Source organism: Micrasema longulum, unplaced genomic scaffold (assembly GCF_059751315.1).
Source record: "Micrasema longulum isolate JH-2025_06_02 unplaced genomic scaffold, ASM5975131v1 h1tg001898l, whole genome shotgun sequence".
Lineage (NCBI taxonomy): Eukaryota > Metazoa > Arthropoda > Insecta > Trichoptera > Brachycentridae > Micrasema > Micrasema longulum.
The window spans coordinates 33,165-52,276 of NW_028279072.1; the positions used below are offsets into that span (position 1 = coordinate 33,165).

Below are 19,112 nucleotides of genomic sequence, written 5' to 3' on the forward strand. Positions count from 1 at the left end.
AATAATGTTTTATCACAATTCCTTGTCTACAAAAATTTGGACAAACTCAAAATATTGTTGTTTTTTACCACAATGATAACACATGTTTTATATTTTTTATCAGCAGTCAGGTACTATAATTCCACAAAAAATCTAAGTGGTGGAAAACATAAACGAATTGGATGGATTCTATTATATTTGAAACCGAATTTCTAAAAAAACTCGATACCATAGCAAAAATGATAACGTATAAGGGTTTGAGAGACAAATCTTATACGAACATTGTTAAAATTGGAACATTTGGCGAAACGCGTCATCATCTTTATAAAAAAGAATTGGAGACCAAATATTATTTCAAATGTATCGTAGAGTTCGTCCGTTTTAATATTGTTATCTCTTTTGATATATTTGCATTTCCCTTATTCCTTATTATCCCACTGGACCCACATTTTTCCTTAACTAATCGTATATTACGATCGGTGACCAGTAAGGAAAGTCTTAATATGACACATATACACGTTTAAACGTGATTTATAACATATTGTTTAAATCTGATTGTGTGCAACGTACTTAGAGTATATTGGCTAACTAAACCCCCCCGGGAGTCGCGATTGCTGCAGGCGTCCAACTGGGCCAAGTATAGTATTCGTAATAGTCCCAGTTCTAAGAGACCCATGACCTTTATATAAATTGTATAATATCTTAACATTATTTTTAAAATACCTAGATTATAAAAACAATAAAACGCTTAGTACTTACAGCTAATCTGCCAAACAAAATAGATTTTTTATCCTTGAAAATAGACGCACTGTATCTGAATTATGCTATTTACATAAATTATTAAATAATAAAGTAGACTCTTAACCTTCTCTTCAAAATTAATCTCAATGTCCCCTTTCGCGTGACAAGAAATAAGTATTTGTTCCATCTGCTAGTAGCACTAATTATGCCCAACACACTTTCCTCTATTGTTTTTGCTCTAACTCTTATGCTTTTTTTCCATCTATACATATATTTTACATGCCCCTTAATTTAAAAATAAATAAATTAAGACTCCTTATTTTTGGCTGCGATACGATCCCACTTACTATTTAATGATGCTCACACTTACACACACCTGAACACTTACTCTAACACTAATACACATAAACACACATTTACACTAACTCTCAAACAAATACACATAAACACACCTTTTTGTTGTCACTCAATTTAATAATATGTATGATTCTTATTTAAAAACTTTGCTGGCCTGTCTTTAAACTGTATTTTTTTTAATGTTACTATATCATTGTTGACTGTTTATTTCTTTAAAATAAAATAAATTAATCAATTAATAATGTCGATGTGTTCATTAAGATTTAATGTAACATTTTCTACCTACCTACAACTATTGCCACATGCGGCCCGTCTATAGATTAGATGTAACTAACGATTTCCTAAAAAAATGACTTTAAAACAACCAATTTGCACTTTTTCTCAGTGAAGTAGATATGAGTGGACAAGAGGAAATATTGCATTATTTAATATTTAATCTTTTTCTTTTATTTATCCCGTATTTTATATTAATTTCGAATGTTTCAAATAAGTCTCATTTTAACACTTTGAGACCGGCCGAATACACATAGAATTTACCCTGTGCCCGGCCCATTTTTGTGAAATTTCATGCTTTGTAAAGGGTTTCTTAAAAGTATCATAATTATGAAAATACCATGTTTAATCTATTGAAACATCTCATATTTATTTGAAACAATTAAATAAGTCATTTTTGTCTGATAGTTTTGCCAACATTGCCTTTTATGGAGAGCCACATTGCGCATTGCAATGTTCGTATATATGCAGGAAGTCTCTCCTTTTTTTGTGCTTTGTATCCCGGAGCTGTGTAAACAGGTGATTATAATAACTATGCATTGCGTCCCGGTCCCGTGTTATCTCGTGGTTTACCAGCGGCAAAAAAGTACTAATAAAAGTCACTAGATGTCAATAAAATGCACTTTTTTAGACAGCTGGTAAACCACGTGAAAACACGGGATCTGGACACAACGCATGGTTATATAATCGCGTGTTTACACGGCTTCGGGATACAAAGTGTTAATATTTAATTTTCAACGGGTAGAAAATATTACCCCTAGCCTATATTGAATTGTGATGAATTATTTTTATCTAATTGTTTATCAGGTGGTTTGCGAATTCGAAAAAATAGTTCTTGTTAAGGTACCTTAAGTGTTTTTTTTACATTAATACTAAGGTTTCCTACAGTTTTGACTTTGTTATATTATTAAATATTTAATTTTTTTATTTTATTTTGTTCATTCAAAATCACACTAGTTTAAATATTGATGAACTTATTAAAGCTTTTTAGGCTATGCCCGTGTCAAGCCATAATAAATAGGAATAAAAATACATAGTAAAATTAATTAGATTAAATTATAATGACATGTGATGCAATAGAATGTGATGCAATCTACAAAAAAAGGTATAGGTAAAAAATAATAAAATTCCAAAGAATACAATGCAAAAAAGATAGTCAGAAATAATTTTTAAAATATAAATTATACAAATTAAGATTTACACATAATCAAATATACAAAATAATGGTATCATTAAAATCAGCAAAATAATAGTAAATTATAGTAGTATTAAAAAAACAAAATAAGAGTATCATTAAATTAACAGAAAAAGAATGTATATACATATAATAACATAATTGAAATGATAATTGAGATACGTTTAATAGAAACCCTCTCCATACTATAGTAAGAAATAAAAGAAATAGGAGTAATAAAAATTATGCCAAATAATAGTACGTACTCAATTAATTAACACAAAAATACATAATGAAAAAACATAAAAATATCAAGATATATAAAAAGCAAATAAAAGTGAAAGTATGAAGGAAAGCAGATTTGTAAATTTTTGCTAATTGATTATCTCGAACTTTAAAAAAATTGACAACCTCCTCTTTATCGATGTGCAGCAACCAATTGTAAACATTTTTCTTAAATACATTAGCACTTGTGGAGTTCTTTATGGCTGCCGGAAGATGATGAATAAAAAATTTGGAGCCAGGAAGGTAAAGTTTCTTTGAGCTAGATTCAAATATATTAAAGAATATATATACAAGTATGTACATTCTTCATTCCCTTTCCGCACCTAATGGTACATAGAGCACTGCATTGGTACACCAATCGAAGCGCATCTTGATCATTTTTCCTACATGAAGGTAAAATGATCTGTCTTAGGACTATGAAATATTCGACGTAAAAACACCTTATTAAATCAATATTCCATGTCAACCATGGTGGTAATCGAACCCGAGATCTCTTGTTTGGTAGGCAAACACGCTGGTCACTACACCACGAGGCCGACCACTACACTTCATGTAAATTGAATAGCAATCATGATAATATAATTGGTATGTGCCATATTTATTATGTTAGGTATTTATCTTTATGAGTGATTTTATTTTGAGTTTAAAGGTCAAACAGCCATAAAGCGTCACTACACTGTACTGCACGTCGCATTGCAGTGGCACAAACTATTCTTTTCACTATTTTGGATTTTTTTAAATGCACCAGTGCTGCGCTAAATTGCGCAGAAATCCGGACAAAATTTTGACGGGCCGCGACGCTCCAGTGCGGTTAACCTTTAATAATAATGAATAATAACGAAATTAGTGCTGAAAAAAAAAAAAGCTGAAAGATTTTCTTCACATTTGCCCTTAGCGTAGTTAAGGTAGCGTATTTGAAAAAAACAAAAAGAGAGTCTTTGAACTAGGAGGACTCGATAGTATGTACATAATATATTGTATTCAGTATTCATATGAAACACATGCTTAGGACATCTGCTGGAGGGAATTCATCTCCTTGTGAAATATTTCAAGTTGCCTTATTCTAAAGTATAACATATCAGAAATAGCAATCGTTTTATTGGCACAAGAAGCCGTATATAAAATAAAATGTTAAAATAGTGATTCAAGTTTTTATTATTTACGCACGTAAATAATATTTTATATCTTTGCCGAAAGTAAGAGAGCGCAGATTGAAGTAGAATTTGATTACAAATAAATATTTGTGAGTCTTAAAATCACACTTGGATTAAGTGCCAGACAAAAAACAAAACCAATAACCAAATGCCATTATTTAAACATCTTTAGATCTCCAAATTACATTGGATAAAAAGTAATTGGTTTGAAATACATTTAAAGGGTTCATTAAGATGAGAGTCAAAGTCTCCGTCAATAATATTGAAATATTGAATAAAAAGTAATATTTTCTAAACACATTGTTTTTATTTGGAGTAGTATTTAAGTCGAACTCGTCATAGAGATAATTTATTATATTGTTGTTTTAATTTATTTTATCGTTGCTTTAATTTATTTTATCGATTTATTTTGTTGTATTCGAATTCAGATAATCACAAATTATACAAATGGTAAAAATAATAAAAAAAGATTTACCAAACGAATTGATGGCTTATCCGTGGAGATTTTTTAAATGTATACAAATTTTTAATACAACGAGTTTTAAGTGGGAGCGAAATAAACACGCGAATATTTAATAGTAAAACGATACCAAAATTTTTAAAGCACATAAAGCAGTAAAGGATACATTATTTATTTGATTATTTCATTTTATTTATTTAAAGAAAACAACAGCCAATGTTACAAAAAAAAAATACAAATAAAAGCGAAGGGCAAATATAATTTTCTATACATAAGTAAATACATTGCAAAAAACAAAAATAAGAAAAAAAGCGTACCCGTGAAAAGCCACTCTGTATAATTCCACTTGTTAAGAAATAAAATACAACAATAATAATAAAAAAGAGCATATGAATGATTTTTTTGATTACTTTGTTTTTAAAAAATCCGTCTTAAATTATTGATATAAACATATGAGTTAATTTCACAAACTACGAATTTTGGAAATAACATTATTATAATCATTCCCTTTCCGCACCCAATGGTGCATAAGCCAGTGCATTGGTACACCAATCGCAGTGTATCTTGATTATTTTTGTTACATGAAGGTAAAATGATTAGTCTTGTGCTTCAGGTACCGGTCCCGGGGCTATTAAATATTCCAGTGATAAAACAGCTTTTTATAAATATTTCATGACCAGTAAGTATGTTGGGAATCGATTCCGAGACCTCTTAAGTGGTAGACAAATGCGCTAAACACTACACTACAAGGTAGAGGAAATAATACAATTTTTAATGAAAAATAATAATTTTTGATTTCGTAAATACGTTGGTGTTGATTATTTTTGTCTAAAACTCGTAACGTTCATAACCCTCCTTTATTGATCGCCGTTGTGGTTGGAACCGTAAACGCCGCTATAGTATTTTTTTCATCCGTTTGCGATAGTGTCTTGAAGCTCGTTGTCGAAAGCCTTTAAAGTACCACATACCGGTTCTACGATAAAAGTCTAAACAAAGGCTGCTCAATCTTTTTAACAGTCGGGCCCTACGTACGATTCGGAAGTCTTCGGCACGCCAAAGACTTTTGAATCAACGGGACAGTTCCTATTTTATTTACTTTTAAGACTTGCGTAATAAAAAATCCAATACGTTTTATGAAAAAAAATAGTTTTTTTATTAAAATAATAACATAAAGAGCATCTTAAGTCAAAATCTAAAGGTAGGTAATTGATGAAATCTATTTGATTTCTGACACTGTGCTTGTTGTAATAATATATTTTTTTTACATTTTTTTTTTGCACCACAACAGGCCAGGAGGCCTAATTACAGTGGTGAATTACATCACAGAGCATCCAGGCTTGAGAAAAATCACATTTTTAATTTTAGTGTTCTCACCGGGAATCGAACCCGGAACCTTCCGTGCGTGAGTCAAGCGGCTTGACCACTACACCACGTAGGCCGCCATAATATTCTTATGTTTGGCACGAAGTCAGATGTTAACCGTAACAACAAGTTACAAATATGTTGCTCTATTAGTGATGGGCGGTATTTATTTTTTACGTAATTAAAATTTGAAAAAACCTTTTCACAAAGATATGTTGGTCTGAAACTACTTAAGAACTGCAGCGCTAGGTCAGTTATTGCACGAAAGTCTTCTTTTGGTACCAATTTCCAGAAATTTGTAATATCTTTCGAGGAATGTTGTAGTTTCGAAGATATTTTTTGGGCAAAAAGGTTTTTTTAGAGGAATATGATTTTGCAGTTCAGTGAGTTCTAACTGAATACTGGCAGTAAAGCTAATTATTTCAGTCAAACTGAGTATAAAGACTGGATTTCACCCCCTCGGGGGTCATTAAGATTAACAAATTACAACAGGGATGGAGAATACCTTAAATAAGAGAAATAATTCAGTCAGATGAATCTCTTCACAACAATAAAGGTTTCAGTTATTTAACTTCACTAAAATCACCAGATGGAAGAATTGAAGAAATATGGATGTTCAAACATAGGCAAAATGGTGAATGTTACACAGTGTGTAAAGTGGCCATTTAAACCAACCAATGACAAGTCATAAGCCCTGTAAATGCCCTGATTTCCATATTCCCTTATTTAGGTTTTCTCCATCCCTGTTGTAATTTGTTAATTGAGTATAAAGAGATTGATATTTTTTAAAAAATTTTGTTTCTTACTCTCGAACTGGGCCATTTAAAATTCATAGGCGGGCCACAATGTGGCCCGCGGACCTGGGGTTGAGCAGCCTTGGTCTAAATCATCGCAACTGCCATGCCATTAGTATACTGGTGGGAAGGAGAAGCCAGGAATAGGTCAGTGACTATTTCATCCTCGTCCATCCTTCCTAGTCGCGTTTGTGACCGACGGTTGACGATTGCAGCCAGTGTGGTTGACGCCACGCCATGCCCCGCAATATTGCTTCATTAATTATTTAACAAATACAGCTGACTTACTCTCGCATTTATCTCATGTGACACTATTCTTCCATTTTTTTTTTATGTAATGAAGGCGAAATTAAAAATATACAAATTCTTCAAAATAAGGCGATGATGATTATACTTAAAATAAATATCTATTTTAATGTAGAAAGAATGCACAAAGATGGCTTGCTCACAGTAAAGCAACAAATTAAATATAATGTAGCAATTTTTATACATAAAATAATTAAGGGGATGAATAAAATAAAAACAATAATAAAATTTAACCTGCAATTTCATACACATGAAACAAGGGGTAAAAAAAAGATAAGATTACCAATGAGGAGAAAAACCGAATCTCAAAGCTCAATGTACAAGGGATTGAAGCTGTACAATGAGTTACTTGAAGAAATAAAGGAAATAGAAAAAAATTAAATATTTAAAATTAATTTGAAAAAATAATTTATTGAGAAATTTTAATAAAAAAATTGTAATATTTTCAAAAGTTTATATTAGTTCTTAAGATGTTATGAACTAACTTAATAAAGCATAAATAAATAAAATTAAATAAATAAATAAGCCGGGTGGGTTTCGCTTCCGGGGAAGATTCGGTTTACGAGTCATTTCTTACCAATTTTCATCCCACGAAAACTCATCTAAATCATCGATGAATTATTTTCTATCTGGATTTCTTGAGATCGAAGACTTGCCTCTTAAGGCAACGTGATTGGATTGTGGGTTTGTAATTTGTTACACCAATTTATGAAGGGAATGAATTGTGTTATTTACAAGCGCTCCGAAGTTCCCTAACTTTTCCTCGTTAAGGTGGTGTCTAAGAAGTCATTGTTTCGCTTTCATAATAAGTTCACTTTGAGTTAAAGAGTTGGAAGTTCCGACACTCCCAGTTGTGAAGAAATTGAATAACGCTCGCGAAAGAAGAAGGAAAGTACTTCATAATCAAGTTATAGCCTGGATTCTGTGGTAAGCCGTAAAGAAACAAAAAATCTTATCAAAAATTAATTTTATACATCTATATCGAGAACATTATCTTCATTTTTCCTTTTAAAATTTAGCCAGGGCCTCAATTATGATGGGAAGATAAAGACGTCATACCTTCACCTTGATGGTATAGTTGAAGATTAATTCTCTCTAGCGATTATAAAGATACACCCCGACCCCCCACCTTCAAGTTTTGGGTAGGTACATCGATATGAAACAAGGGGAAGCGTACGTCACGGTACACATATCTACGCTCTAAAATAACATAGCTTCATAGCTTCAGTATGACATTAAAGTTGAAGATAAAAGTCTCCCGACCGACTATAAGGGTACACTACCCCACCATCAAGTTTTGATGCAAGTACATCGGTTTGAAAAAACCGAGTGTACATGGTAGCAACATGCGATAATTGCCGCGAAATGTCGAGTGTGACTGTAGTCGATTGGAACCTTTTGCAATTGACGATACACAGGTAAAATATGAAAATCATCAATGGAATACGAGAGTCTTTAACCAAGTGTAGTTAAAATTTTTGGTATTTGAATAAAACATGGAATTGTAAATTCTACGCTGGTTCGGAATCAGGTAAAGAAGAAACTTTCATATTGCAATAGTTCTTTACAATATTTTAAATAATCCCACTGTGCCAGTTTATCCGAAAGAGCTCTTCCAACCTTTATTACAACATGGAATATATGTATCTTCGTTCTCGAAACGAAAGCATCCTTTCAATATCCATTATCCGGTTGATTTTATTTTCTCCAGTTTCACAGTAGTAGCTGCTCGGTAAAACTTCCTTGTTCACGTTGATATCAAGATTGAAGTTGTGTATTTGCTAGTGAAAATAGTTATGTAAAAATATTTTCGTATCGACTAATTATTTTCTCAAATTAAACTGGTTGGGTAGGACGGAAGTATATGCAGTCGAACTTGGTTATTACGAAGAAGATGGGACCACTTGAATTCGCTCGTTATAAGCGTTACTCGTTATACCAGAGAAAGGTTTTTTTTATACAATCGCTATTGCACATTGTCACAAAGTAAACAAGTAAATACATATTTGTGCACGTAATTCATACAGAAACTTTTTACAGAGGTTTTGACTGATCTGGTCTAGAACTCATTTGATATTACCTACTTGTAATGTTTATTGTGTATTGAAATAAGCCTAGAACATTAAAAAAATCTAAAAAAACCCGTAAAAACCTCGAAACAAGCATGTCATTCATAAATTACAAAAACAGCTGTAAATTGTAACAATGTGCCGAACCGGCACTTACTAAGTTCACAAAATTTGGATTTTTTAAAAAACCATGTGCGTTCATTTTTTAATATTATCAGCAAAAAATCCAATTAGGTACTTAGACACATACATTGCTATCATAAACATAATCCGATCCCAGTGGCCGGCGGTATTTATCCTTAACGTTAGCCGACCGTTTAGATTTTATTACTTAGATTCTTATTACGGGAATTATGTTTTTAACAATTGAAGATTTTTTGTATAATTTTTGTTCGGTATGTCCGAGAAGTATTTCGTTATTTATTTATGTATACTTCTATATTGTTTGTATTCTTTTTTATTCAGAATAATGTTCCCTCACTGGGGTGTCCCGTGCCGAGGGAAACATTTTGCAAAATGTGAAACATGCCCGAGATTAGCTGTTTATCAAAGTTCACATAATAATAACAACACAAAAAACGTCATTAATCCAATAAATCTAATTATCATTAACATAATAAACAATGAAAAACTAAAAGAATCATAAAAAAAATAACCAATTTGTAAAGACCAATAGAACAAATTTCATAAACAGTACACATATTTGACCTATTTGGCTTGATCCACTCATCGATCCGTGTGCAACCTACCTCCACTATCCATTTCTTAATAGCAATTTTATATTGTGAGAATTCACTAATTGTCCTTATGGATAATGGAAGTAGATTGTACACTTTAGAAAGTCAATCCTCTTTGACCGTAGGATGTATTTATTATATTATTTATTTGAAGCATCAGGTTGGAGTATCTAGTAACTCTTAAAGTAACGGAAGGTAGATAATAATGTTGACATGCGTATAGTAACAAAGCTTTTACATAAAGTTGTTTTCTAGATTTTACATTAAGATTTTCAAATATACCGAGGGAGCTAGTTCTGATTGGGACTCTTAAGATAATTTTTATTAAAGCCTTTTGTGCAGTTATTATCTGCTTGATCAGTGTGTCATTTGCAAATTCCCAGCCAATTATCCCATATGACAGTCATCAATTGTATGGAGAAAACCTTGAACTTAAAAGTCAACTAATGTTTCCTCGTTACATCCGAGATCTCACTGTTTCCGCGATTGTTATAACCGAGTTCGACTGTATAAAGTTTTCGAATAAATACACTTGAAATACGAGACCTTTTATAAATGAAAGCAGCAAAAATGTCTATGCAATTGCATTGTTTAAAAATATAATAGAAGAACTTATATCTCGAAGAAATAATATGATTTTTGTTCTTTTTGAAATTCCGATTGCGTCACATCGCATCGTTTGAACGTTTCTACAATAATCTTTTACGACGACATTCTGGGCGAAGACGGTTTGCATATATCACAAAAGAGGATCGTTTATAATAATATGAGGAAATATTTGAAATGTAAACACCATGCATGGAGCGGCTGAAAAGTTCTTGGCTCAGCTTCACGGTTCTAAAAGTTCTTAGCCCCGCCAAATTTTAAAGTAAGCGTTATTTAGGCCTGGTTATTTGATCGTTGGTTAAAGTAGAGTTTTAATATTTTTTAATTTATTTACCAAAGATTTCGTTTTTACTATCGTTCTACTTTGTTAAAATGGTGATGCGCTGTTTTACTCGCATTTCTGCCATAGTAATATGTAGCGACTGGTTATTCGATTCTAAGCTAAAAAAAGAAAGACGATGTTTAATTCTTTTTTATTCTAGAAATAAAAGACGAGTGATACTTTAATCCACAAATTTGGAATATTCAGTGACCGGTTTCAACGCTTTTGCGACATTTTCGAGACCAGTAATGATACCAAGGAATTAAATGTATTATATTTATACAAAGCAGAGATAAGGATAGAGGACTCAAAATTATATGGAAGTTAACATTATTTTGAGTCTGTCCAATTTCTGTAGACAAGGACTGTATTCAACTCCCTGGGGAGCTGTTTACATGGACAAATTACAACAGAGATGAAGAACATTTAAGAGAAGGCAATATAGAACTCTTTAGAGGGGAAAAACAGGATGTCTTTAAACATTTGGACATACTTAAAACATTGAACATTCTCCTTCATTGTTTTTGCGAATCTTAAATCACTAATAATTTAACTGTGAAAAATGGTTAAGAAGCCGTAATTTTTTCAGTCAACCCTCTAAGGTACAACTCCGTGGTACTAGTGTGCAGTATATCTCTATTTCCCCGGAAAACGTGAACCCTGGGAACGTGTGCATAAAGTGAGCTGGGTTAAGATAATGGCAAATATTTCTGTAGCAATATTTACTCCAGTCGGGACGAGGAACTACGGGAATACACGAGATGAAACGTGAATTTACGAGCACACACGAGTACGAAATCTTGAAAACCATCCATAATAATGTTATAAATAGTAATTACTTGTGTAATTATTATTTTATTTAATGATTTACTCAAATAATTAGTGTTAGGGGCATTTTCAGAGCAACAGTCATCAATTGAGAAAAAGATCTGAAGTTCAGATGACTCCTACTGTTTAAATAATGTTTTTTAGAGAACATGGTGACATTCCTTTAATTTTGTACCCTTGTTTCATAATTATTAACCTGAGATATTAAATATTATTTTATAAAAGCAATGAAGAGGTTCAGTGGTTTAAAAAAATAAATTGTTAAACTAAATCGAAAATTTTGTTTTTTTTATGTATCGTATTATAAGCGCTTTGTTTTTATAAAGTTTTATTTTTTTAATCACTTCGAGTGTGACGTCTTAAGCTCTCTTCCCCTTCTTTTCAATGAGTTCTGCTGATTTGTCAGTTGATTTACAGAAAACCAGAATTTTATGGATTTGGAAGGACTAGCGACGCCATTCGTTTTCATTTAAAAAAAAAAATTCACACATTTTCGAGAAACTTCGCCATACAAAATTGAGTGCTCTAATTTTTACTGCGCCTGAGAAAACATTTTTTGTATCCAATTTCCCGTTGCATTGAACTTCTTCATTGGCCTGGGTGTCATGGTGCATTTTTCACTATTTTCTTCTATATCGTCTTTTCCGCCAGCTGACAATCCACGTGTGTCAAGCACAAATAAATATCATATTAAGAGATCTCCATAAATTTAATATGACGATCAAATTTGCGGAGAGAATTCTGCTCAAGAAAATAAACTGCGGTTTAAGGCAGGTAATTGCCGAAAGGAAATAGGTAACGGGATGAAAAAAAATAATGGCAATTTACCCAATTTTCATATTGTCAGTCAAGTAAATATGCGCATTACTTAGTGGAATATAAAAATAATCCTGCTTGTTTTTGCAGCTTTAGGGAAACACAATAAAATTGGATAGAAATTCGTAACAAAATGCCGATGACATAAAATTTAAGTCATTTTCAGAATATCAAAAGCAAACAAATATCTCTTTTCTTATTTTTTTTCAAGGAAAACTCAGATTTCCGAGGATTGTCAGCAGGTGAGAAAGAGGATATAGAAGGAAATAGTGAAAGATGCACCACGACACTCAAACCAGAAAAAAAGTTCAGGGCAACGAGATATTGGATAAAAAAAAATGTTTTCTTAGGTGCGGTAAACATTAGAGCATTTAATTGTAGAGCTAAGGTTTTTTTTTTACAATAAACATAATAAAACAGAGTATTAAAAAAAATCATAATTACAAAGCAATGAAATACATATTAATAGAAAAATAGTAAACAAAAATATCCCACAAAGGCATGGCCTGTTCGTGGGTATACAAGAAAATTTTAATGAATTTTTGCTCCTATAATAAATAATGGACAGTTATAATATTTTTGTGTAAGAAAGGAAAAATAAAATATTCTGTAAAAGGTAATATGGTTTTTTTTAATAGTAATTAAAAAAGGAAATAAAAAATATTTAAAAAAAACACAAACATATTCTTTATCATTAAAGGGCAACAAAATAAATCATAGAAAAAAAGAGTTCATATCTTTGGTTTGAATCTTATATTTAGGATACTACATGTTTTAAAAGTTTCTCGGAAATGTACAAAAAATCAATAAAAATGATTTTGGTAAAAACGAACTACGTATTTTAAACGACGTCACTAGTGAGTAGTAGAAACCAACCAACGATAGAGTGTTCTGATACGTTTTTGGTTTCCAGGAAGCCTAATCAGGACAACTTAATAGAGAACTTGCAACGCCACAGGTGGAATAATTTCCAAATCACAAAAATTTAAACAATCATAACGCTGATAAGACAATACTTACACTAATACAATATATTATGTTTTATTTTTTTTAAAATTTAAACTTCATTGATAAACCCTTACGGGTTACATACATTAAACAAAATATTTTTACTTTTAAAATTTACATTCTACTGTTAATAATAATATTTTTAACATCTTTTGTAAAGGTTGTCTGAGTCTTTTGTTTAGTTTTGTCTGGTAGTTTATTGTATAATTTCAGTACATTGTTTATTAGTCTTGATTGTCAATTTCTCATTTTAAAAGGTTAAATATGATATTTTCGTATTGTGTTCATGTTTACTACAGTTTTTTCAAGTTTTGATTCTTCGTCTACAATTACATCAGTAGCTAATTTATGAATAAATTTTAAGGATTCTAGTTTAAATAGTTCAGTTACATTTAATTGTTTAGTTTGTTTAAAAAGTTTTTTAGTTGCTGTTAGGTAGAGAAGGTCAAAAACAAACTTAAATATTTTATTTTGCTGTCTTTGTAGTCTGTTTATGTCATTTTGATTTCCTGTTCCCCATAGTAGTTGCATATAACATATTTAAGTTTTTACATAGGCTTCATACATTTTTTTTTTCCTTTATTGAAACAAAGTTTTTTGATTTAAAAAAAAAGACTCGACAAAGTCGCCACTTTGCTAATAAAATTGTTGATATGAATTGTCCATGTCTGTCTTTTGTTAGTCCTAAGTATTTGACATGTTCAATTTCAGTTAGCGTTCATTATTTATGTAATCATCTACTTTGTGACATTTTTTCTAGATTCCAAATGGATAATATTGCATTTTTTTTATTAAGTGTAAGTAAGTTTGTGTTTGTTCATTTAGCGAACATAGTAAGGTCTTTGTTAATGTCATTGTTTGTTAATAAACAAGAATATACAAAAAAAACACAGAAAAACACATTAAGAGAAAAATCTTTCTTGCAGTTGGCGGGAATCAAACCCGCGACGTCAGTTTTTCAGTTGTCAGTGCCAGTCGTCTAACCAACTGCCCCACGGAGTCTGTCATTTAGACGTATAAATTAACAACATTTTGTGTATGTCCTACCCGTGAGCACTGGATTTTATCCCAATAAGATTGAAATAAGAACGGAAATAAATAGTTTTTCTGTTGTGTTTTTAGTTGAAAGGTTACCATCAGTTATGGCACCTCTTCCCGAGGATAGCAGTTTCCCACACCTAGTGTATCCTTCCTTGAGGGACACTGGGATTAAGGACGCGGATCAATGGCTAGAGGGGAAATCCTTAGACGATGGGGCAGAAGGGCTCTGGAGAGTTGGAGACAAGTTGTATGATCTGACAGATTTTATTAGAAATCACCCTGGAGGGAAGGATTGGATTTCACTAACTAAGGTAAAAATATAGAAAAAACATCACGTCGAGAGTTTTTTTTAATAAACACTTACTGTTTTGGGTTGTTGAGTAATTACATTTTTAATTTAATCAAAAACAAGAACATTCGATACTTCATGATTGATAGTAATTTGAATATTTTTTTTGTAACACTCAATCGATTTTTTCCAAAAATAAAAGTAAATATTTGTATATAACCACTTTTGAACTTTTCTATGGCTACCGATTTCGACGCGTACCCGTCTCTTAATCGAGATATTTATTTGATTTATTTTTGAAAAATATTATACACACATTAGTGGATTACAAAGGCACTTATTGTGACAACCAGGATCAACTCATGCCTGTAAACTTGCCCCGACTCGCTAAAAAAACCGTGTTGAGTCGGGGCATTTGTAATCCAATGCATACATGCACATACATACACATATATATTCACACACACGTATATAATATTATAATTAATACATAAATATTAAGTTTATACCTATCTATTATATCATCATCATAATCATCATTCCCTTTCCGCACATAATGGTGCAAAGGACGCTGCATTCGTACACCAATCGCCGCGTATCTTGATCATTTTTTTTTACATTAAGGTAAGATGATTAGTCTTACGCTTCAGGTACCAGTCCAGGGACTGTGAAATATTCTAGTGTAAAAACATCCTTTTAAAATAAATATTTCATATCAACCATGTCAGGAATCGAACCCGAGACCTCTTGCATGGCAGACTAACGCGCTGGCCATTACACCACAAGGCCGACTAAATATACCTTACTTATTTTTAAAAATTAAATTACACTAACATGCAAATCCCACTATCGCACTTTCATAATGGTAGTTACACAAAAACAAAATAATAAAACGTGCTAATAAAACACTTGCTATAAGAAACTGACACCAACATGCACTGCATGATTATAATTAAAAAAAAACACCTTGTTTGGAGGAGTATGAGCATTAACTATATAGGATGACAATTACAATGGAACTTTGTATAATGGACTATATTAAAGGTTATTTATTTAATTAATAATTTAACGGATATTTTACGATTTATCGTAATAAAGACACGATGTACTTAACCTAGCCGGACAGAAGAGGGGGGGGGGATTTAAATCCTCCATAGACCGATTTGGTCAATTTCACTTTGTGTACATAAGCATTCAGCAAACTAACAAAAATGAATAAATAATGAAAAATACACGAAAGAGTAAAATATGTGTACGCAAAAACATGAATAAATTATTGCACGGTCATAAACACCTCGAACGTTTTATTCTCCTGATAACATATACAAGTAGGCACTGGGGTCGTTTGGTCCCCCGTTCAGATCATGTGTTATTTTTGGATGCTTATTGAGGGAAAGGTTAATAACTTTCTAAAACAACTCCACATTAACTGTTAATTTTATTGTTTTTAAATCGATATGCCAGATTTTGAGGAAATCAATTAAAGGTTTTTATTTCAATCAAGCTTATTACTTGCTGGTAAAATTTTTAATTAATTTTATTATTAACAGGCTAAACAAATATTTTATATGGATATTGATGTGTTTAAATTGTAATTTTACTTCGCTGCCAAAGAAACTAACTTATTAAGCTTACTTCTTTATTAATTAAACTTATGTGTACTTTTAATCTTTAAATAATGACACTAAATTTAAAAATGGGTAAAAAAGCAGAAGAATTAATATTGATTCAAAAGGATAGCATAATATACAGTTTAAAAAATGTTTTTTTGACATAGAAAGCAACTTTCTGAGATACGATCTTCTAAGTTCTTACACAAATCCTGTTAAGAACTGTGACTTAAATACAATAATAATTCATAAATTTGTATAAACCACTTTTACGACTTGTTAATTTAAAAACAAAATAAGTTTCAAATGTCATACCTACTACAAAGTAAAAAAAGTTTTTGATATTAAAAACACAATAATTATTGTTTGTAAATAAATTCTGTGCTAAAAATGTTGTATTTACAGCTATTTGCTTCAGTAAAACGAAAATTTTATAACTAGAAGTCTTGCCTTTTAAAAACCACTTAAAAAGAACCGCTGTGGCTCACCATGTTATCCAATTACAACCCCTCAAGGGTCCTGTTTTTTAAGGAATCGTATTCCCCTTACCGGTATCACGTAAAATTAGGCATCGGAAGGGGAGTCGTTGCCTTTTTTAAGCAATTTAATTCGGTCATTAGATTTGTTCATGTTAATGTCCTCCCTCCTCCCTCCCCCCTCCACCCGTTTCAACGTCCTACTTATTACCGTTTTCTCGATCAAAATAATGGATCACTGAATAACAGATAAATTATATTGCAAATAATTCAATTACAAATTTATTTCAGGATACATAAAACTCTTTCTCGTAAAAAAATTATTGCATTTTACATAAAAAGCGTTGTAAATTTACTGTGTAATCATTTTATTTTGTGCTTTTTCTAGGGTACTGATATTACAGAAGCCTTTGAAATACACCATTTGTCAAAATACCCTGAAAGAATTTTGAGCATGTTTTATATCAGAGACGCTAAAACTCCTAGAAATTCTCCTTTCACATTCAAAGCCGACGGATTCTACAGAACATTGAAGTCTCGAGTAGTGGAAGAGTTGAAAACCATACCCAAGGATCTTGGAAGTAAAAGCAAGAGGATTTTAGAGTTATTGGCCTTTTGTACCTTTCTGTTTGCAGTGTTGACCATAAATGCAAAATTGTGGACATTGAAGGTTATTTTTTGTATCTTATCTGGACTTTTCATGGCGTGGACGGCAGTCTGTGCTCACAATTTCTTCCACAGGAGAGATAACTGGAGAATGTACATGTTTAACCTGACATTTATGGCGTCAGAGTAAGTGTTTACTTTAATATAAATATTGTCGTTTTCCGAAAGATCGATATATTATATATATAAAAAATGTAACTATTAACCCATAAAACATAAGGCGTGAGAAGATTGACCCATCACAACTTTATAAAAATATAAGCAAAAAGTGGGCCATGGAAAGACATAATATTGTGATTACAATACGCAAAACAGAAAGTGAAAAATTATAAAGTTAATCAACAATATTTTGAGTTTGTTCAAATTTTTGTAGACAAGGACTAGATTCAACTCCCTGGGGAGCTGTTTATATTAACATATTACAACAGAGACGAAGAACATTTAAGAGAAGGTAATATATAAGTCCAGGCATCTACAGGGCTTATGACCTGTCAATGGCTGGTTTAAGTGGCCACTTTACACACTGTGTAACATGCACTATTCCGCTCATATTTAAACATATATATTCCTTCAATTCTTTCATCTGTTGATGTTTGTAAAGTTAAAGAGCTAAAACCTTTATTTATGCGGGTGAGATTCATCTAATTGAATTATTTCACCTACATATTAGGCAACGCATGAAAATGTTATTTTTTCAATTTCTATACTTCTTCATGCACCAGGTGGATTTATCAACAATTTGTTATTTATTTATTATATATATAAGTAACGAGCGCGCCATTTTTTGACTGCAAAACATTATTTTTTTTATGCAGCTAAAGTTTCAGATATGCTGTATTACATTTATCAGTTTATATTTTCACCAGAAGTTAAATCATACTGAATAACCGATAGGTACTAAAAAACGCTGAATCTATTAACAGTATAATAATTATTGAGCCTCACTCATAAACTTGGTATAAAGTTACGCCTAGGCATAGTGGTAGAATACTGACGGGAATACCATCCTTATTATAGCGATAGAAAATAGGATGGGAACCCCATCCTTATTCTACCATTATGCCTAGGCATAACTTTATACCAGGTATATAAGTAAGACCCATTATGTTCCAAAATAAAATATTTTATACGTTTTTATTCCCGTATTCAGAGAAAACACTCAAGGTGAGGAACTACATTCTAATCTCATATGCAGAGAATAGCCTGAAGACGAAGACAGTAGAATGTACTTTCCTCACCTTGAGTTTTATATGTAAATACGGGCATCAATTATTTTTGCGCTAAAATGATATTTATAAGTTTGTGGGCCAAAGTCAATTAAAATAGTTATTTGAAGAAACATATGTACAAGAAACTAAAGAAAAAAACATAAAACTATGTTAATATATTACAACAGAGATAAAGAACATTCAAGAGAAGGTAATATAGAAGTCTAGGGAAATACAGGGCTTATGACCTGTCATTGGCTGGTTTAAGTGGCCACGTGACACTGTGAAAGATGCCTAGACTTCTATATTACTTTCTCTAAAATGTTCTTTATCTCTGTTGTAATATGTTAATATCGACAGCTCCCCAGGGAGTTGAATCCAGCCCTTAAATTTAGACCAATTAAAAATATTGTTGATAAATTCACTTGGTTCATGTGGACGTAAAGATATTGAAAAAATAACATTTTCAGGCGTTGCCTAGTATGAAGGTGAAATAATTCAATTATATGAATCTCACCCGCATAAATAAAGGTTTCAGCTCTTTAACTTCA

General features: G+C 31.6%; 1 protein-coding gene across 1 annotated transcript in view; it reads left to right on the forward strand.

The window, feature by feature from the left end:
• Positions 1-17,500, forward strand: part of LOC148273604 (cytochrome b5-related protein-like) — a 30,181-nt gene extending 12,681 nt beyond the window's left edge. The window contains exons 2-3 of the mRNA XM_088238442.1: positions 14,394-14,623; positions 17,076-17,500. Coding sequence (XP_088094568.1) covers positions 14,414-14,623; positions 17,076-17,483 — 618 coding nt within the window. The 5' untranslated portion in view covers positions 14,394-14,413 and the 3' untranslated portion in view covers positions 17,484-17,500. The remainder of the gene's footprint in view (positions 1-14,393; positions 14,624-17,075) is intronic.
• The last annotated feature ends 1,612 nt before the right edge of the window (positions 17,501-19,112 follow it).